The sequence below is a fragment of the Pan paniscus genome, chromosome 10, assembly GCF_029289425.2.
Source record: "Pan paniscus chromosome 10, NHGRI_mPanPan1-v2.0_pri, whole genome shotgun sequence".
NCBI lineage: Eukaryota > Metazoa > Chordata > Mammalia > Primates > Hominidae > Pan > Pan paniscus.
The window spans coordinates 14,805,094-14,823,681 of NC_073259.2; the positions used below are offsets into that span (position 1 = coordinate 14,805,094).

The 18,588-nt window shown below is 38.3% G+C and overlaps 2 protein-coding genes across 2 annotated transcripts in view; both read left to right on the forward strand.

The window, feature by feature from the left end:
• The first annotated feature begins 12,945 nt into the window (after positions 1–12,945).
• Positions 12,946–13,353, forward strand: LOC100979955 (small ribosomal subunit protein eS17-like). Its single transcript, XM_034934995.1, has one exon. It carries the CDS (start codon positions 12,946–12,948, stop codon positions 13,351–13,353), a length of 408 nt encoding a protein of 135 aa, XP_034790886.1.
• Positions 13,354–15,194: 1,841 nt separating this feature from the next.
• Positions 15,195–18,588, forward strand: part of LOC117975372 (tropomyosin alpha-4 chain-like) — a 36,783-nt gene continuing 33,389 nt past the window's right edge. Inside the window, exon 1 of the mRNA XM_063592996.1 lies at positions 15,195–15,418. The gene's annotated coding sequence lies outside the window, so the exon portion shown is untranslated. The remainder of the gene's footprint in view (positions 15,419–18,588) is intronic.

Genomic DNA, 18,588 nt, shown 5'->3' on the forward strand with positions numbered 1-18,588 from the left:
TAGCTATAAAACAAAAATGTTGTATCATGACTCAGTTTGATTCTGCCTAATATGATAAAAGGAAATGACACAAAGCCATAACTAATTTGTTGTCTCTCAAAACGTGTTTTGTGGACCACCAGCATTGAAACGATCTGGGATACATGTTGACATGCAGATTTCTGAGACTTTCCTCGATGTATGATTGGAATCTTTGGACATGGGGCCAGAGAATCTGCATTTGAAGTAAGCACACTCCCCACCCCATAGATTCTGTTGAACACTGATGTTTGAAATCTATTGCTTTAGCCCAAATGATGGGGCAGATAAGGTGTAGGGTCAGTTCCCCAAGCTTCTCCTTTTTATAGGATTACTTACAGAATAAAAATATTAGTACACACAAGCCAATTAGAACATTGTCTGGCCCATTTTAAATGTCCAGCGAATGATTTTATGATTAGCAGATGTGTGTCATCTGCTACTGTACCTGCTCCCTACTGTGAGCTTAAGCAAGCTACAAAGAGAGGTATTCCTCTCCTAATTAAAACACTTCCAACTTCAGTAACTGTTATTTACAATACCTCCCCTCAGATAGAGTACGGAAATAGAAATGAGATGAAAAAAAATGCAACTCACAAGGCACAGGTTGTTATCACAAATTTTTCATCTAGAAAACCAATAACCTTGGGCATTTTTACTTGGACCTCAAATTTAGGCAAAACTGTTTCGATAAAAAAGAAAAAAAAAGGTGAGAGTGGGCCAGAGATCTTACAAGTATTAGTAGTAGATGCTATGACAGAACCTTTAACATGTGGTCACATGAAATGACTTCAGCTACAACAGGGAGCCCAGGGACAATACTGAGAAGGAGAAGCCATTCATTACCATGAGCAGTTTGTACTATGTTCACTTGGTTAACTTGATAATACATTCCCTAGACTCTCTTTCTCTGAATTTGTGCCAGATTTCCCAGATAGAGGGAAGGCAGCATGATTAGTCCCTGAAGATCATCACAGTTAGATGTGGTAAAGAGGGACCAATAGGTTTCAATGTATTCTTATTCTTTCCCTCCCTAGGCCCAGCTCTTCTTCCCAAATGCCAGCCCTGCTGACTAACAGAGGTCTGAGGCCCATCATCTGACACCTGGCTATAAGCCTACTAAAGTGGTAGCTATGCAGAGTGCAGAGGTAATAATCTTCCATAGATTCTTCTGTCAGCTCCTCTGCATGGTTGGTGCACTTGGGCAGCTGAGGGTCCCTTGCTTCCCAGACCTTTGCAAGCTCACATTTATACACCCCTAATCATGCTTCAGAACTGGCTAGTAATTTTCTCTCACCTGTCAACTCCTCCTGATGGCCTCTTACTTTTCTAGCTTCTCTCACAGTTTTGTAAGGTGTTATTCCTACAATATAATCCTATTCTGTGATTTTGATGGCAGTTCTGACGAGTTTTGGAAACGATGTTTTGTGATAGGACTTCTCAGCCATGGCATAAAATATTTAATTTACATTACAAAATCCACATAACTGATAACTAATAAGATGGCTTCAATGTCTGACTTAGTAATCAACTATGGTTGAGTACTAACTAGATCAATTGTGTTAAAGTTTAGTTGACTACCATACTTAGTTGAACTATAGTTTAGTTGATTACTAAATTATATGGTTTAGGAATCATAGTTGATTAGAGTAGTATAGGTGTAGGTTATAGACAACCATAAAATAATTCCCGGAAATACTTTCGGTTATAAAATATAAAAAACATACATAGTGTATGTAGCTGACACAATGTATTGGTTAACAATTTATGTTTGAGTATCAATTCAAATCTTTCCTACCCCTTAATGACTCTGTGATTTTTTTAAGTTACTAACTTTTCCAGTACTGATATGCTCATTTGCAAAATGGGAATAATAATAGTATCTGTCCCAGAGGGGCATTGTGAGAATTAAATGAGATAGTACATAAAAAGCACTTAGCAAATATATGGGTAAATTTAAAAGCTTGCTAATTTTCAACTATTGTATGCTAGACCTTTGATTCTTACCTACATGTAAAAATTATCTAATCTTAAATACTCTGATGTTATAAATGCCTTACACATAGAGCATTCTTACTATATTCATTCATCTCAAATGAGTGCTGTATTTTCTTCCCTGACTCTCTCTGCAGCATGATCTTGTGGGAACCCAGAATGGGCTCCACTGATAGCGGGAAAGAGAGTTGGTTGAGTCCCCCTTGCAATTTGAGACTTTGCCTTTGGAAAATTTGGTTCTTCCTGGGGTCCTATAGGTAAAAATATTATGAGTTCATAGAAACAATTGAAATATATACCTTTGAGTAGAAGGGCAGCTTTGCGGGTAAGAACGACATAGGCAGCTGTATCACAGATGGTTGGTAAATTGGCCCAAAGTTATTCGCAAAGTTTTATAGGAATTCCAGCCTGAGATAAGGGCAATAAGTTTACTAGCTATGAGATATTACAGGTAACATTTCATACTGATGCCTCTTTTTGGTATTATGTATATTTATTTTGGTCAGAAATATTGGATGAGTCACTAAATTGCATCATCTCAAGAAATGTTCCTGCATTTACATGTTATCCACTTAGAATTTAAGGTGGACAGAAAAACAGTATTTGTTTAGCTTTGGTGAAATGGTGAGGGAAGGGAGAGAGGCAATTTAATGTAACTTGTAGAGAGTCCTCATTCCAGTTGTAATGTACAACATACCACTTACCTCAACATAAACCACCGGAAACTGAAAAGAAAAAAAGATAGTATGAGCACATGGTAGAATATAGAAGGAGAAAACCATGACACCAGCACTGACAGAGTATATGGGCCAGAGAAAGTAAGTCTCTATATTCCAAATGAGGAAATACCCCATTTGGTTCACAGCACTTTGTATGTTTAGTTTGGGACATACATCTTTCACGAAGTCATGACTTCCCTATTGTTAAATAACATACAATTGAGGAAACCTATTTAGATAAAAAGGTCCGAATAATAAGTTTATTATTATTTCACAGATGATATTTGTTTAAGAGGGAAATCAAATTCACACATTTATTCAATGAAAGTAACTGGAATCTTTAAGAGGACAGCTTCAACTGCATACTGAATTCATTTTAAGAATGCAGTTTATGGAGTGCCTTGATTCTGACATCCCTTATTCTTCTAGCAGAGATACCCTTATGAGATCTTCATGTGGTGGGCTTAAAATACCTCTTTAACTGGTCTCAAGTTTCCCAAAAGAATAGGCCTTCCTTTTTCCCTCAGCCATCACCCATCATTACGAGACTCACCATTTCATCCAAAGGGTGGAAATTGACATCCATAGAGACAACACGGAATTTCACTGAAACAGAGGTATTTTCCTGTGAAATCACCCCGTGGAGCCTGGGGTAGTAATAGCATGCCTGAATTCCCAGGATTGCAGAATAAAGTAATAAAGAAGCTCCTCCCCTCTCCCAAAGTTCCCCTTGCTCATTTGATTCCTCATACCTGTTTGTCCTGGTTTGTATATGGGTTTGTCTGTCTGGACAAAGACTAGGTTCTCTGCTGTAGTTATATATATTGATTTGCTCTTTGTGAAATGCAGAGTTGCCCCCTCTACCTCCACAGCAATGACCACCCAGGAAGATGGTAATTCTGGAATCTGTAAAACCGAAATGAGCTGAAGAATCTGCCCAGACTTACTTCTGAATTTCTCAGCCATTAGAAGTTTCTGTCTTCCTGGTTAGTCCCTGAGAATTAGTAAGGGATAAAGTCAAGGATAATGCTCCTTGTCTTAAAAGTAGATTATTATGATGTTGTAACATGACAGTAACATGATTGAAGGAGAAAATATTGCAATAAAATGAGCTAATTCTTCAAGCCAGTTATGACTGAAATGGGATGCTTGCATTTTCACAGCAAAATGGTGATATTAAAATAATTATTAAATTTTATTTTTCAAAGGTCAACAACATTATATATTATCTGGCCAGGCACGGTGGCTCATGCCTATAGTCCCAGCACTTCGGGAGGCCAAGGTGGGCAGATTTCTTGAGCCCAGGAGTTCAAGACCAGCCTGGGAACCATAGTGAGACCCCCACCTCTACAGAAAATCAAAAAATCATCCAGGCATGGTGGTGCCTATCTATAGTCCCAGCTACTCAGGAGGCTGAGCTGGGAGGATCACCTGAGCCTGGGTGGTAAAGGCTGCAGTGAGCCGTGATGGCACCACTGCACTCCAGCCTGGGTGCCAGAAAGAGACCCTGTCTCAAAAAAAAATTTTATGTTATTATTTGTGGTAACTACATATGATTAAACAATTAATACCTTAAGTAGTAAAAGATTAAAAGGACAATACATGCACTATCAACCATTGGTGAGATCTTAGATAAGTTATTTGACTTTATAAATCTCAGTGTTTCTATTTGTAATGGTATGAATATTATTTACCTCAGAAGTTTAAGATCAGATTAAATCCTTTCTATAACTACTGTTAAATTTTATGCATGGCACTCTGTTTGTAAATATCATGTAAGCTGTGAGCATATTCAGTAGAACTTCCATTCTTAAAATCTAAATTGAGATTCACTCTGTACTTCTCATTTTTCTTTCATTATGCATTTTTTATTTTCAAAGGATTAGAACCGAAGGTATCAGCTAATGTGCTCTTTCTCTATCCAGCTCCCTTATTTCAAGGATCAGTACTGACCATGAAGGAACTGCAGTAGAAATAGTTCCTCTTCGTCACCAGGTCTGTGAGGAGGGACCTCTTCTGCATCTTGTACATCAGAGTTACTTTCAGTGCCACCGTCTCATTCAGGTGATTAAGGATGACACAGGTCTTTTCAGGAACTCCAGTGCAGAGGTGTGATGGGACCAGCACCAGGTACTGCCTGTGGAGGGGAGAAGTCCAGATTAACTATGGAGGGGTCAAAAAGACATCATTATTATGGCCATTTTCTAAATAATCTTTGCTTTTGTCACCAATCATAGAACAGAGACAGATTTTAGCAGGAGTGTATTCTCCAAAGGCCAACCCAAAAGATCTGAGGAACTGAGAAAACCAGAAGTTAAACCCCAGATATGCTTCTCTTCTGTTGTGAAGTACTCACCCACATAATATTAGCAAAGCTGTCAATAGCCATGGGTAAGCAATCCATGAGTTATTATATATTTTGGATAAAAATTTCAAAATTTCAATATGCAAATCAATCAACAAATCATCATTGAAAGCATTAAGAACCTCTCTGCATGCGGTCTTGGGTTTTGCATGGATGATACTACAGATCTCTTTGTTCCAGGAAACTAGGAAAAATATAACATTTAATACATGGGGAGAAGCTGAATTGCTTTTCAGTATGACCTTGGGAGCAGGGCCTTTTCTTTCTTTAGCTCTTTTCTTTTCTTTTCTTTCTTTAGCTCTTTGGTGATGGAGACGAGGCAAGCTGAGCCAGGCTAATCACCAGACATATTGCCATATACACCCGGAAGAAAATACCACTCTCCTCTCACCAATTGCCTCTCACAATCACCCAGACACACTACATCTGGGGATGCTGTACGTGTACACACTCTTCTCTCTCTTCCTGAGTGTCCCTGTCTACCCAGAAAACTTCTGTTTGCTTCATAACACATATCTCAAAAGTGACTTTCTCTGTGCAGAATTTGGTGAGGCCCTCTCTCTTACATCAGGCCTGATGAAGAGTGGGCATTCTTTGGAAGTATTCTGACAGAATCCTGCAATGCCTGCTTCTGTTTTTCTTCTATAGTTCATCCTCTGTGCACCATCTCTCTACTTTTCCATACTGTGAGGTGTTGAGGGCGGCGTCTGAATTTTGCTAATCTGTAGATTCCCAAGACCTAATGCCAGCTCCTAAAGGTGTGCCAAAGGATTGAGTGAACTGACACACAAATCCTGGCTTGTCTGTAGAGCATACATTCATCTTGGCAATCCCTTATTTGAGGAAAACACAGATACTGAGTCATTTCACAATTGTCACGACGTGCAATCCATTTTATGAATCAATAAAAAAAGTATCCCTTTTTGGGTAGGAATTCTATATTCTTTTTTGGTAAATATTTCATAGATGTTGCTGCCTTATGTCTGTGACTTTCCTGAAATTGGAGGATGTCTCTTTCCACATGAGTAGTAATGACTTGCTGATACTTCCCGGCCCTTTTGACAGCAGAAAATTGTGTAGGGAATTAGGAAATACAGATCAAAGAGATAATAGAACGGGAAAAAAGGAGGACAATTTAATTTTCTGGAAATAATGCTTATGGTTCTGCAGCAGCTGAAGCATCACTGGGAAGGAGCAGGAAAAGCAGGATCAAGACTGGCTGTGGCCAGTTGATTTCCCATCACGGTGCAGAAAGGAAGAGGGCAGAATGGGAGCCTGAGCCCTCGATTCTTTTAACCCTGTTCTTGCTCCAACTCACTGGTTTTTATTTCATCTGATGGGCAGTGAAAGTAAACTGCCAATCATTTATTTTTGTAACATATTAACTACTTCCAGCATAAAAAAACAATTCCAGATCATTTTCATGACCATATGTATTAATTTATCCACTTTCCCAAATTTTCTAAATTCCTGAAAAATAGTAGTTTTAGGCTACCACTAGCTCAGGTCATTAATCAGTTTTAAAACTATTTTCATGAAAATACAAAATAAATTACATGGTTTGATGAAATAAACCAATATTCTTGCAGTTTTAAAAAGAGGTATTAATGTAAATCCATATCCCAAATATGTTTTGGTAGTCTAGGAAGCACAACATACATTCTTCACCCAAGATTCATCCTAACTGCCTCTTCAGTGAAACAAGGAAGTGAAATCTGTCATAGAATTTTAAATAAGACAAGTTTGGGAGCAACCTCTCCATTGCTTGAAAGATTCACTTTTGATTTGTATAAGTATTCTTATATTTATTATTTTAAAAAGGGAAGTTCATTGGGTATAACAACATATGTAATATATAATTACTGTTTCTTAATTCATTCAACATCTAGAATATAAATTCAATTAATTTATTTTATTCTCTAAGAAAATGATCTCTCTCTGATGAACATTCTTATTTAATTTTATCCTGAGTGATAGAAAATATTTTATCAACAGTGATGCATCATCCTATTTGCTTTCCAAAGGGGATTCAGATGTTAGAATTTATTTTTATGGAACACTGAAAATAAGAAAGTTCCCATTGTTAAATTAATAAAACTAGGGCCTTATAAAATTGAAGTCTGGATATTTTGAATAAAGAACTGATTTCAACTATAAAATAAGATGTGAAGAGAAATAGGCACTTCTGAGAATGGGGAATATTTTACTGTGTTCCTTTCTAAATTGGGGCTAGGCAGATCTTGACATACACTTTTCTATATGACCTGAAAGAGTGATGGAGAAGTAAAGATGATGTATGTGACAACCCTTGGTGGACTGCAAAACTGTAGATATGTAAGCTATTAAAATTCCAATGATGATAAACTATGGCTAAAAAAAACGCCAAGTCAAATGGAATAAACTGTAGTAATACATTGTGTTAGCCCTTGTAGTCGACAAATACTTGCTTGGGTGATTGTAAAACTCTTCTGCTTAATTTTGGCTCCATTTGTATGCTGTCTTACTTCCACTCATCTTCCCAGCTCTTCCCACATCCCACCCTCACCCCTAGATTACCATAAACGTGCTTATTCTCTATCAGTTTAATATGGGATAAATTAACCTATAATAAGCAGTGAATGACTTTTAAGAGGTCTCTATATTACTTTTTCCAGGCATGATCATACTTTTTAGATACGTACCAAACCTGTATTTGACCAAATGCTGAATGACTAAACATAAAATCCTTTTTTGTACGTATGAAGCAAAAATTATCATCACAGTTTGAACTTCTGGAATAGAAGAATAAATCTCAAGAATTATCAGAATTTTATCATTTTAATTTTTAATTAAAAATTTTAGTTGATACATTTGAAATATTTGACATTATAGGGTAAACACAATACTTTCTCAGCACTGTCAGCTAAGGCTTCTATACTCTTGGGATCTTCAAACATTTTCCTTGTATTCCTTAAAAGAATTTTATTAAACATGTAATATCTTACATATACTTGACATCTAAAATGTTTCACCATTATCAAGATGATAAGTGTAGTATAATACTGATGTTTAAAAAATAAAATGTAATACCACTTTTTAAATGTATCCGATGAAATGTAGACACTGCAGTGATTTTTTTGGCCACCACCGTTCCTGTGAAACACACATGAACACTTTTTTCACCAACAGGAAATTTTATATCACTCTTGTTTCTTTTTGGTCTTATATTTTCATTCTACTTCCTCAGGTAATTTTATCCTGGAGTTGCATACTTCAATATATTTTATTGATCGCCCTATTATATGTTTCTGCAACTAAAGATCATCGAAGATTACTATAAAAATATTCTTGAGCCTGTAAAGTTCTAATTAGTAATAAATGTTTTCTAGGTTGCATTATCATTAAAATTATTATCAATATACTATTTATAAAATTATATATCTGCTATAATCTTAATAGATATTAAAAATGAGAACATTTTGTTCAAAAATAATTTTTTAGTGAAATAAATCATGTATTCCAGCTGGCTCCGTAAGATTGTGTATTCTTGGATGAATATTGCTTATTGCTGGATTAAAACAAGTTTCATCTATTCTCTATTTGTTCTACCCTGCTCTATTTCAATTCTAGAATATTGCTGTTCTGTTTTCTATTGTATAGATGTAAGCACTAAGAAAACCTGTTCACATAAAGAGAGAAATAGAAATAGGGGACGTTCTATTATAACAATGTTATCTAATTATTTAGGCTTCCATGTTAAAAGCCAAAGGTCACATTATAACCATTAAAAATTACTTTTAATTATCTATCAGCTGATAAATCCTCTGTAATTTTATTGAAAGCAAAGTGCTAAACCAGGTCAATTGCAACAGGATTTGGAAATCAGCCATTATGATCATTCTTATTCTCGGTTCCTAGAAAGTATTCAATAAAGGCTTAAAAAGACTTATAAACGGCCACCAATCATTACTTTCTTACTTAAAAACACAACTTTTACCAAATATACTCAGAAAGTTTGGAAATTTTGAAATATCATTTATTTTAATATACTTTGTCAATATAAATCCTCATAAAAGGCTTTTATCTGATCAGAACCATAACCTGCACATTTAGCTCATTTCACTTAAAGAAAGTCTCCACCAGTAACCTGATTTGCAAAGCCAGTCCTTATTGTCAAAATAACCAGTCAAACTGGACTTATTTCTAACAGGAAAAAATGTTGCATTATTTTTAATTTCAATAAACTCACTAATATATATTCCCAGGATGACTCTCCCACTTTGCAATTCTAAGATGAAGAGTTGTGCTGAATATTTGTTACCTAGATGAAGTAAGACAACCCTACTTTGGTATTTCCTTCCATGCTTTCTGCTTTATTCTTATGGAACTCTCAGGGGGAATACAACATTGACAAGAGTTGGAAAAGAGAAGAGGGGAATTTTAAATGTGAATTGTAATCATTTCTGTCACCTCTACAATATGTATGAGTACTGAAAATTTCAGAACAGGCCAAAAGAATCAATTTCTAACATCATGTTTTTCTTATACCAGAAATAGTTTTAAGACAGATGGGTATATGATACCTACAATGGGCTTATGATGCCTTGATTAAGAGAGTTTGTGCAAAAGAGAATTTGTGCAAATATTAATATTTTGATTTATCTTTTTGTAAGAGACAAGCAAGGCGTTTTTCACTCCAAGATACATCTAAAATACATATTATAACTGAAAGAGAAAATGTATATTAAAATCAACTCATAAGTTATGCCTTGATTATATTACAGCATGATGACAGTGGTTTTATAACATTGCTTACAACAATCGTAAGATTATTGATCATGCACAATTTCAAGGATCCCAGAAATGACATTGACATAAACTGAGGGCAAAGCTGACTGTAACTAAAAGATTTTAGCCAAATGTCAAAGTCAAAGATAAATGTCATAGCGCCCTAACAAATAGTATGTGTTTATCAAAAGCGATAAACCTGGAGATGTCATCACAACAACAAAAACTTTCATGAAAAAGACAAGACAAAGGTAAGTTATGACTGTAATTGTAGCATTAAATATAGGGACTAGAAGAGAAGAAATATATGTGAAAAAAGTTGACTTTGTAATTGAGAATAGTTTTGATACATTAATTGTATAACAGATTTTTCAAATGATCCAAAATAAAGCTACTTTTCAAAGGAACTCTACAAAAGACATTATTACCTTTGGACATATTTCTAAACCAACTTTATTTTCAAAGAGAAATGTGTTTACGAAGCATTGAGCAACTTTGAGTGGGTTGAGACTGAAAGTATCCTTGCCACTTGAGTATACATTGCGGGAGGCAGAGTTGGAATCATTGGCATATGTGGAAGGAAATTAATGCATGTATTAGCACATAAGGGATGTCAATAGCAATACTTTTCATAAACAAAAAAAGCAGGATTATTGGTTGTAAAATTTATCTACCATGTTAATATGCTGAATAATCCTGTACGTTTTCTACCCTTGTGAATACTTGGGCTGGCAGAGAACAGGCTGGAAAAATCAGGAGATTACAGACTATGTTTCCATCCTTCAAGTATTTCCCTGCATGGATACTGAGACGTAGAACAAATGATAAAAAGAACATGATTAATGTGCTTTTTGTCTTATTAGAAAGACTCACACTTAATATGACACTATATTAATATTCAGAGATCAGGCCAGTGGGCTTGTCAACTGAGCTGTAATTCCACCAGCCTGCTCTAGTCAATACTGCAATGGTGCTTCCTTCCATACATATTATTAAAAACTGCCCTAGTGGCAAAATAATCTTCTACCAGCCCAGTCTTGCTTTTTATATTAGAATTAAAATTTTTATTCATTAAAAACATTATTAGGAGAGTGAAAGGAAAAGTCACAGAGAAGAAAAAGATATTTTCTGTATATATAATTGACAAGTGCTTATACCCAGAATATATTGAAGACTTCCAGAAATAAATTAGAAAAAGACCTAGCACCTTACACAAAACATCCAAATAGCTAATAAATATATGAAAAGGTACTTGGTCTCCAGAGAAATGCGAATTAATACCACAATGAAATCTCTACATATCCTCCAAAATGGTTAAAGTTAAGATTCATAATGCCAAGTTTTAGTGAGGATGTGGAGCAACCGAATCTCTCATCCAATTGTGAAAATGAATCATCATTATCTACTAGAATTCACCACCCACAGGGCCTCTGTCCCAGCAATTTTTACCGCTACATAAATACCCAGGAGAGTGACAGCAAATGTGCAAAAAGTCACGTATAAGAACATTTGCAGTTGCATTATTTGTAATAGCTCTAAATTGAAAACAACTCAAATGTCCCACAACAGGATATGTAAATTGTGGCATATTCATACAATTAAAACTTTATAGTGTTTTTCAATGAAATAGAATAATGTTAACTGCATCAGTGTCAATGAATCCCAAGAATATAGAACTGAGCAAAAGATTCCACATACACACACACAAACACGTATACACAAACACATTACAAATCATATAATTCTATTTACAGAAACACTGGTGTGTTCATTCTAAGTCATCCAGACTAGTCTTCTTTCTTGCTCTTAGTGAATCATCAATGGTAGTTTTGCTCAGGAGAATGAAATGTCCCATACTTGTACATGCAAACACTGGGATCCCCAGTTACCACAACCCCAACCTGATGGGTCTCCTACCTTCACCTCCTCAGCCATACTAAACTCCTTGCTTTTCTTTGGCAGTTGAGAATCTTTCTACTTGACTTGAAGCCTTCACACCTTTTATTATCTTCTGTTGTATTGTTCTTCTGCAGATGTTCTGATAGCTAACTTCCTTACTGCCTTAAACCTTTGCTCATCTATCAGCTTCTCAATGAGGTCTACCCTGATCACAGCATTTAAAATTGCAAAGTCTAACCCCAATCTTATGATACTCTTGATCTTCCTTGCTGTGCCTTTTTAAAAATAACATTTGTCATTTTATGACATGTTATAAAATGAACTTACTTATATTTCTTGTTTATTGCCTGTCTCTCCTCTCTGGAATATAAGGCAGAGATGTCTTGTTTTTCACTGTTTCTTATTATTCGGAAGTATATCCACTAATAACAAGCATTCAATAATTATTTGTTGAATAAATAAATGAAAAGAATTATGTGCCCATGAGAAACAACACTTGCTTTTTCTTTCTTAAAAGTATATAAAAAGACGAATGGATAAATTGAATTGTATGCATATATTTAATATAGAATGAAGCAATAATATTTCAAGGAGAATGAGTTAAGAATAACTTCAGATGATGTGAAGTCAGTCTTTGTACAAGCAATCACATAACAGAGTCAATTATATAGTTTCATCAGCAGATCACAGGGCCTTGTTTCTCTTTTGTTAGTGACATAGATGAATATATATATATATACACACACACACATACACACACATATATATTCTGTATAATCATTAAAAATGTTACTTAATGTAAGAAAGAATGCGGTTCTCATTTACATTCTTCTAGTTTATTATTATTTCCTGAGAAAATATTGCTGGGTTAATTATAAAATGGTGCCTGTGCTGTGTGCTGAAGAGCGCTTTGCTCAGTACTGATGATGCCAAGGCTGCAGTGAGCTAACTTGCATTTTTCTATCAGCTGAGGGTGTGGTGAAAGCTGAGCACAGAAAGATTGTGAGTTAGTTGAGCAAGAGGGTTACATGTCCTGGACCAAAAAGAAAGGCAGACACATAGCCTATCTGCTTTTTTCTCTTTGCTTTCCTGTTCTCCTGCCAGCCTGACCCTTTCTCCTCAGTTAGGACTCCATAGATAGTATTAAAGTAAGAATTTTTCTTTGACCAAGGACCTGCCAACATGGGGCACGTTCACACCAAAACTGTGAAGAAGGTGGCCCGGGTCATCATAGAAAAGTACTACATGTGCCTGGGTAACAATTTCCACACAAATAAGTGTGTGTGTGAGGAGACGGCCATTATCCCCAGCAAGCAGCTCCGCAATAACATAGCAGGCTGTGTCAAGCACCTGATGAAGTGGATGCAGAGGGGCCCACTGAGAGGTATTTCCATTAAGTTGCAGGAGAAGGAGAGAGAAAGGAGAGACAATTATGTTCCCAAGGTCTCAGCCCTGGATCAGGAGATCATTGAAGTAGATCCTGACACTGAGGAAATGCTGAAGCTTTTGGACTTTGGCAGTCTGTCCCACCTGCAGATCACTCAGCCTACAGCTGGGATGAATTTCAAAATGCCTCCGGGGGCTGTTTGATTCTTTCTGCAATGCTGTAATATTTTCAATAAACCTGGGACAACAACAAAAAATGAAGATTTTGTAAGGTCATAAAAATCTATTTTGAGTCCATGTAGCTTTTACCATAGCCAGTGAATGACCAGAGAATCAAAAGCCAACTAAACGTCATTGAAAGTGGTAAACACGTTTACATTTTCATGATTGATTTTGCAATAAAATGAGAGCACATAATAGCAATAATTCATAGTACTATAGCACTCCTTGGAACCTGCCTTTTTGTAGAAAAAAATGTGAATTTGACAGATGTTAGTCTGCAGTTTACTAAGAAGAGAAAATTCATACATTTTTAAGGAACAACTAAGAGGAACAATAATGGTATTATTTTGAGAGGACGGTGCCCATTTTTGAAAATCTAAAAGGGATCTTTCAGTTCCCCAGATGATATATAGGAGCTCCAAGGTAAAGGGAAGGATAGGTGTTGGGAGAAGAAGCAATAGACATGGTTGTATGTGCCCCTCCCAACTAGACCCGAGCATGGGACAAGGTACATTATGGTAAGCACTTCTTTTTGGGGTGTGAAAAATTCAGAAACAGAACCATTAAAATAATAAAACTTTAGTTTAAAATAAAATAAACCTGCCTCAAAATAGAATTACTGACATAGATAGATATGGACTGAATGTAGAATGGTAATGAGTTAAAACATCCTACCAAATGGTAAAAGTATTCTTAGGGATAAAAATTTCACAGTTTGCTTTTAAATTGAAAGTTCATCTTTTGGGTGTAGAAGAGAAAAGACTTGGGAAGAGTCAGATACGTGGAAAAAGTGATTAGTGGGTCTCCCTCAAACAGGTGCAGGAATTTGCCATGGGCCAAAACAGAAATAAATCATATATTGCAGTGGAAATCCAAAAATAAAGAAATACATATTTCAAATTGCTGTTTTTGATCGAACATGAATAAAAGCCTGTTATAGACAGACAAGTAAATGCAATTTAAGTAAGACTTTTTGAAACAAAATTGCATTAGAGACTATTTCTTACAGGGTCTCTCATTCTTACCAGTAACTTTAACCTTATCAATATTTTTTTTTTATTCTGAAGAGTTAGAAAAATATGAAGTATTTCAAAGAAAACACTAAAATTTTCTCAAAATTGCAGAACCATTAAGCCTGTGCTGATTGAATTAACTCCATGTTTTAGGTTGGTGAGGCAAGAGGACTTGCCTCTCGGGGACAGCGCCCAGGGGACGGGCATTAGAACATCGGCTGATGTTTCATCTGGTCAGGGAACCATCCAGCGCTTAGTACACCTGGCGCTAATCGGCGGGGATTAATCTCATACCCCGCAGCTGGCGGAAAGCAGCGGGAGGAGGCACCTAGCCCTGGGGTTGAGATTCCAGTTCCTGCGCGCGCAAACCACGCCCCTGTAGATTCTGGCTGCTGCGCGTTCGCGCGCGTCCCGGAGTGCGCATGCGCAGCGGCGGGCGTTATTCCGGCAGCCTTTCACTGAGGGGACCCGCCAGTTTCAAATTCAGTGGCGTTTGCCCTGATTCCCGGGGCCTGGCTTTCAGCGTAGCAATTCTGCCGGCGAAGAAGGTGAGCGCAGTGCTGTGTGGCAGCAGAGGTCCTTAGGACGAGGAGCAGCGGGACGAGGAAGGGCAGACTGGTGAAATCGCAAACTGGGCGTCTGTTCCGGCGCCGGACCCCTGTTTGCAAAGGTGGGTGGCCCGTCCGGAGCTGGAAAACATTCCGGAAGTGGAGGGCCGGGCCAGCGTGATTGACAAGCGGGAACCCCTGTGTGGGGACGGGGCAGGCCTAGGAAGGTTGTGCCTGCGGTGGAACTGGGCGGTGCGCAGGAGTGGGCATTAACAGCAGTTGCGTGTCTGGGTCTTAGATTTGGCCTAGCTGTGTTGAGCTTTTCATGGATTATGTTACGTAGATAAGACACTGCAACAGTGAGTGAGCGCTTGTAACCCACCTGTCTCTTACAGAAACTGAGCCCCAGCGATACTAACTTTAGCAAGGATACAGCTGGGATCCTAAACTTGGCAATCAGAGCCCAGAGCCGATAAAGTTAGCTGCGTGAGTCTGGCTTCCCCCGGGGCGGGAATCGAGGCGGAGCAGGGTACAGTACGGAGGCCAGGGATGAGTGCAGTTGACCAGATTGTTGACGGAAGTGTCACAAAAGTGGACTTAAATGTTGATAAGAGCTGGTTGGGTTCCACACAGGGTGCGAGCTCAGGATGCACGTTGGAGGGGACACAGGGCCAGAGCAAGGTGGGAATGCGGGTATTATGGGCCAGGCCATCCTCCAGCTGGTGGAGCACCGCAGCACTGCAGTGTGTGGCCCTGGCTTAACAGCAGTGCGGAAAAGCTTTTCTCTTGGGGCTGTGGTGCTTTCCAGGTGTGTGAAGTTAAAACATTTTAGGGCCATACGGTAGGTAGTACCTGCCACATAGTTGTCTTGGTCAGCCCCGGCTGCCATGACAAAATACCATAAACTGGGTGACTTAGACACAGAAATGTGTTTTCTCACAGTCCCAGAGGCTTGGGATGTCCCACAACAATAGTCTGTACTCAGTAATGAGTGATAACTGGGGACTGAAGAAAATGAACACGTTAAGAACTAATATGTTCCTGAAGTGCTTTCACAACTCTAACCTCGTTTTATGAGCGTGAGCTTTGCTGTCCTGGTGTGTGCCTTGGCACTGGGAGGTGATGGTTGTCCTCCACACAGCCAACCTGAAGAGGGCTGAACAAGTCACTGCAAATGTTTTTAATAGGGCTTAGTGAATCCGTTATACTCAGATTTATCTAAACCTCTATGATTTAGCCTGTGCTGCTTCTGGAATAATGAGATCCATAATTACCACTGATGGGGAAGTGAAATAATACTTACGTTTCTTCTGTATTGTTTAGTGTTGTCATTCTAGAGTTTGGTCACCAAGTCTGTCTTTTTTATCCCACTTACCCTGGTGGGAGGAAAAGTGAGGAGATAGAAAGTTTCAGGTGGCTTGGGGGTCTGGCAGATGTGGTTCAAATCCTGAGTTCAAGCACTTGCTGAGTGACCTTGGGCAAGTCATATAAGTTTACTGAGTCTCAGTTTCTTTCTCTATAAAATAGAGCTTATAAAAATACCACACAGGGTTGTGGGGTTATCTGAAAACGGTTTGAAACCATTAAAGAACTGGCCATTTAACTAATAGGTATTCGAGTCGTGGGACCTCCGTTACCCAGCCTCGGAAGAGAAACCTTTACTTACAGCCCCGATGTCTGGCTGGCTACTCATTCGTTCATCAGATTTTTGTTGAATGCCTATGAGGTGTTGAAGCACCTAGTTCTGAGTCCTGGAGCCAGAGAAGAGCAAGACAGACAAGGTTCCTCTATTTATGGAACGTATATTCCAGTGAGGAAGAATAAATAGGTTCAGATGGTGCTAAGAGCTATGAATAAATTAAATACAGAGTAATGTGATTTTTAAAAAGTGACTTAGAGCAAGCTAGGTGGTGAGGAGTGGGGGTGGTGTTTGACCACTGTCCAGCGGCCAGACAGCCGGAGAGGCTTCTCTGAGGAGGTGAGCCAAAGCCTGGATATTGAGGAGGACTCCTTCTCCAGGCCAAGGGGAGCAGCAAGTGCAAGGCCCGAGCTGAGTAGATGAGGCTGGGAGCCTGACCAGTCTCAGGCTGAGCAGTGCTCTGTCTTGAGAGGAGCTGCTGGTCAGCATTTTGTCTTGGGATTCAGAACGAGGAGACATGAAGACTTTTTACTTGGCAGTGGGAGCTGAAGCTGAAAGGTCCAGGGGCTGATGAGGCCACGTGTAAGCGAAAGTTCGGGATAAGCAGAAACCGAGTGCGCTGAGGGAGTGAGATTGTGGCTGTATCCGGCGCCTGGCTGAGCAGGAGAGTGAACCCCGTGGGTGTGTGTTTGCTGGTGACGTTCCTGGAGCTGTCTTGAAGTCCGAGCTGCCTTGCAGCTCTAGTCTGCTTCTGTTTTTGGCCTTTCCCAGATAGTTTCAATTCTTACTCTCAGTTTGTGAACCTCCCTTCAGTGAACCTCCCTTCACTTATGCTGGATATCTCTTGCGACTGGATGAGCTTCACTAAAGCACAGTCATTTGGACCTGGATTCGAATCCCTGGTTTTCCACTTTTTAGCTGTGACTTATTTAATTTCTGTAAGCATCAGTATCCAGTAGCTGTATCCTTATAGTGTTGTACAGATTAAATGAGATAATAAAAGCAAAAGACCACTGTAGAGTGTTTAACACATAGGAGGTACTCAAAAATTTGTTAGGTACCTTTCTTCCCCTTTCCTTCATGTGTTAAAGCTTTTTCAGTACATACCCCTCTCTCAGGATTGAATTGTAAATCATGTTTTTTAATTACCCTTCTTGTAATAATTCCTCTACCTCTGTAGTCATGTTTTTCTTTTTTCATTTTTTCTTGTCCCCAGAATGGCTAACAAAACAGCCAAATACACCTCTGTAAAGACAGAGGGTAAAATAATGCTAGTTCTGTGAGTTCTCTCTTCTTGTGCAAATCCATAAACTGCCACCAATCTGTAGTCATTTTAATTGCCCCTAAACCGAAGAGCATCGTGGCAACTACCTTTCCCCTCGTAGAGTGACACTATCACTAGTCTTATTGAGGCCAAAGTTATAAAGATGGGCTCTCGATCTACTAATATTAGTAAAATGGGTTTGGGACTTACTAACATTTGTGCTTAGAAGAGACAGACCTGGCAAAGAGCTTGGAGAAGTGAGTTCCAAAGAGAGAGGTGTGGGAACCAGGATGGAAGAGTCAGGCCTCCAGATAGCGTTTACTTCTCCTTTCTTCCTTGAATCACTGTCTCAGAGATAATTAGGTTCAGAAGAGGAGAAAAAAAAAGATGACGTCAACATGGAGCAGAGTTTTTCTTAGACCTTAGCCTAGCAAGGAAAGAGAAATGCCTGGTCTCAGTACTGGGAAGCTGTTTCAGCCAGAGCCTCGTGGCTCAGAGAAATGTAAAGGAATCTAATTTAAAAATCTGCTGCCTACTGAATGTTTACTAAGTGCCAGCCCTGTGCTAAATAAACACTTTCCTGACATCTGGAAGAATAGTATACGGCAGATAGTAGGCTAGTAATATTATACCATTATTAAATTATGTATTGAGTGAATGAGTAATGTTATGTAGAGTGAATATTTTATTTATTTATGTATTTTAGTGATGGAGTCTTGCTCTGTTGCCCAGACTGGAGTGCTGTGGTGCGAT

Bases quoted from the DNA above. Each gene is read 5' to 3' on its own strand.
- LOC100979955 (XM_034934995.1), top strand. From the start codon at position 12,946: ATGGGGCACGTTCACACCAAAACTGTGAAGAAGGTGGCCCGGGTCATC.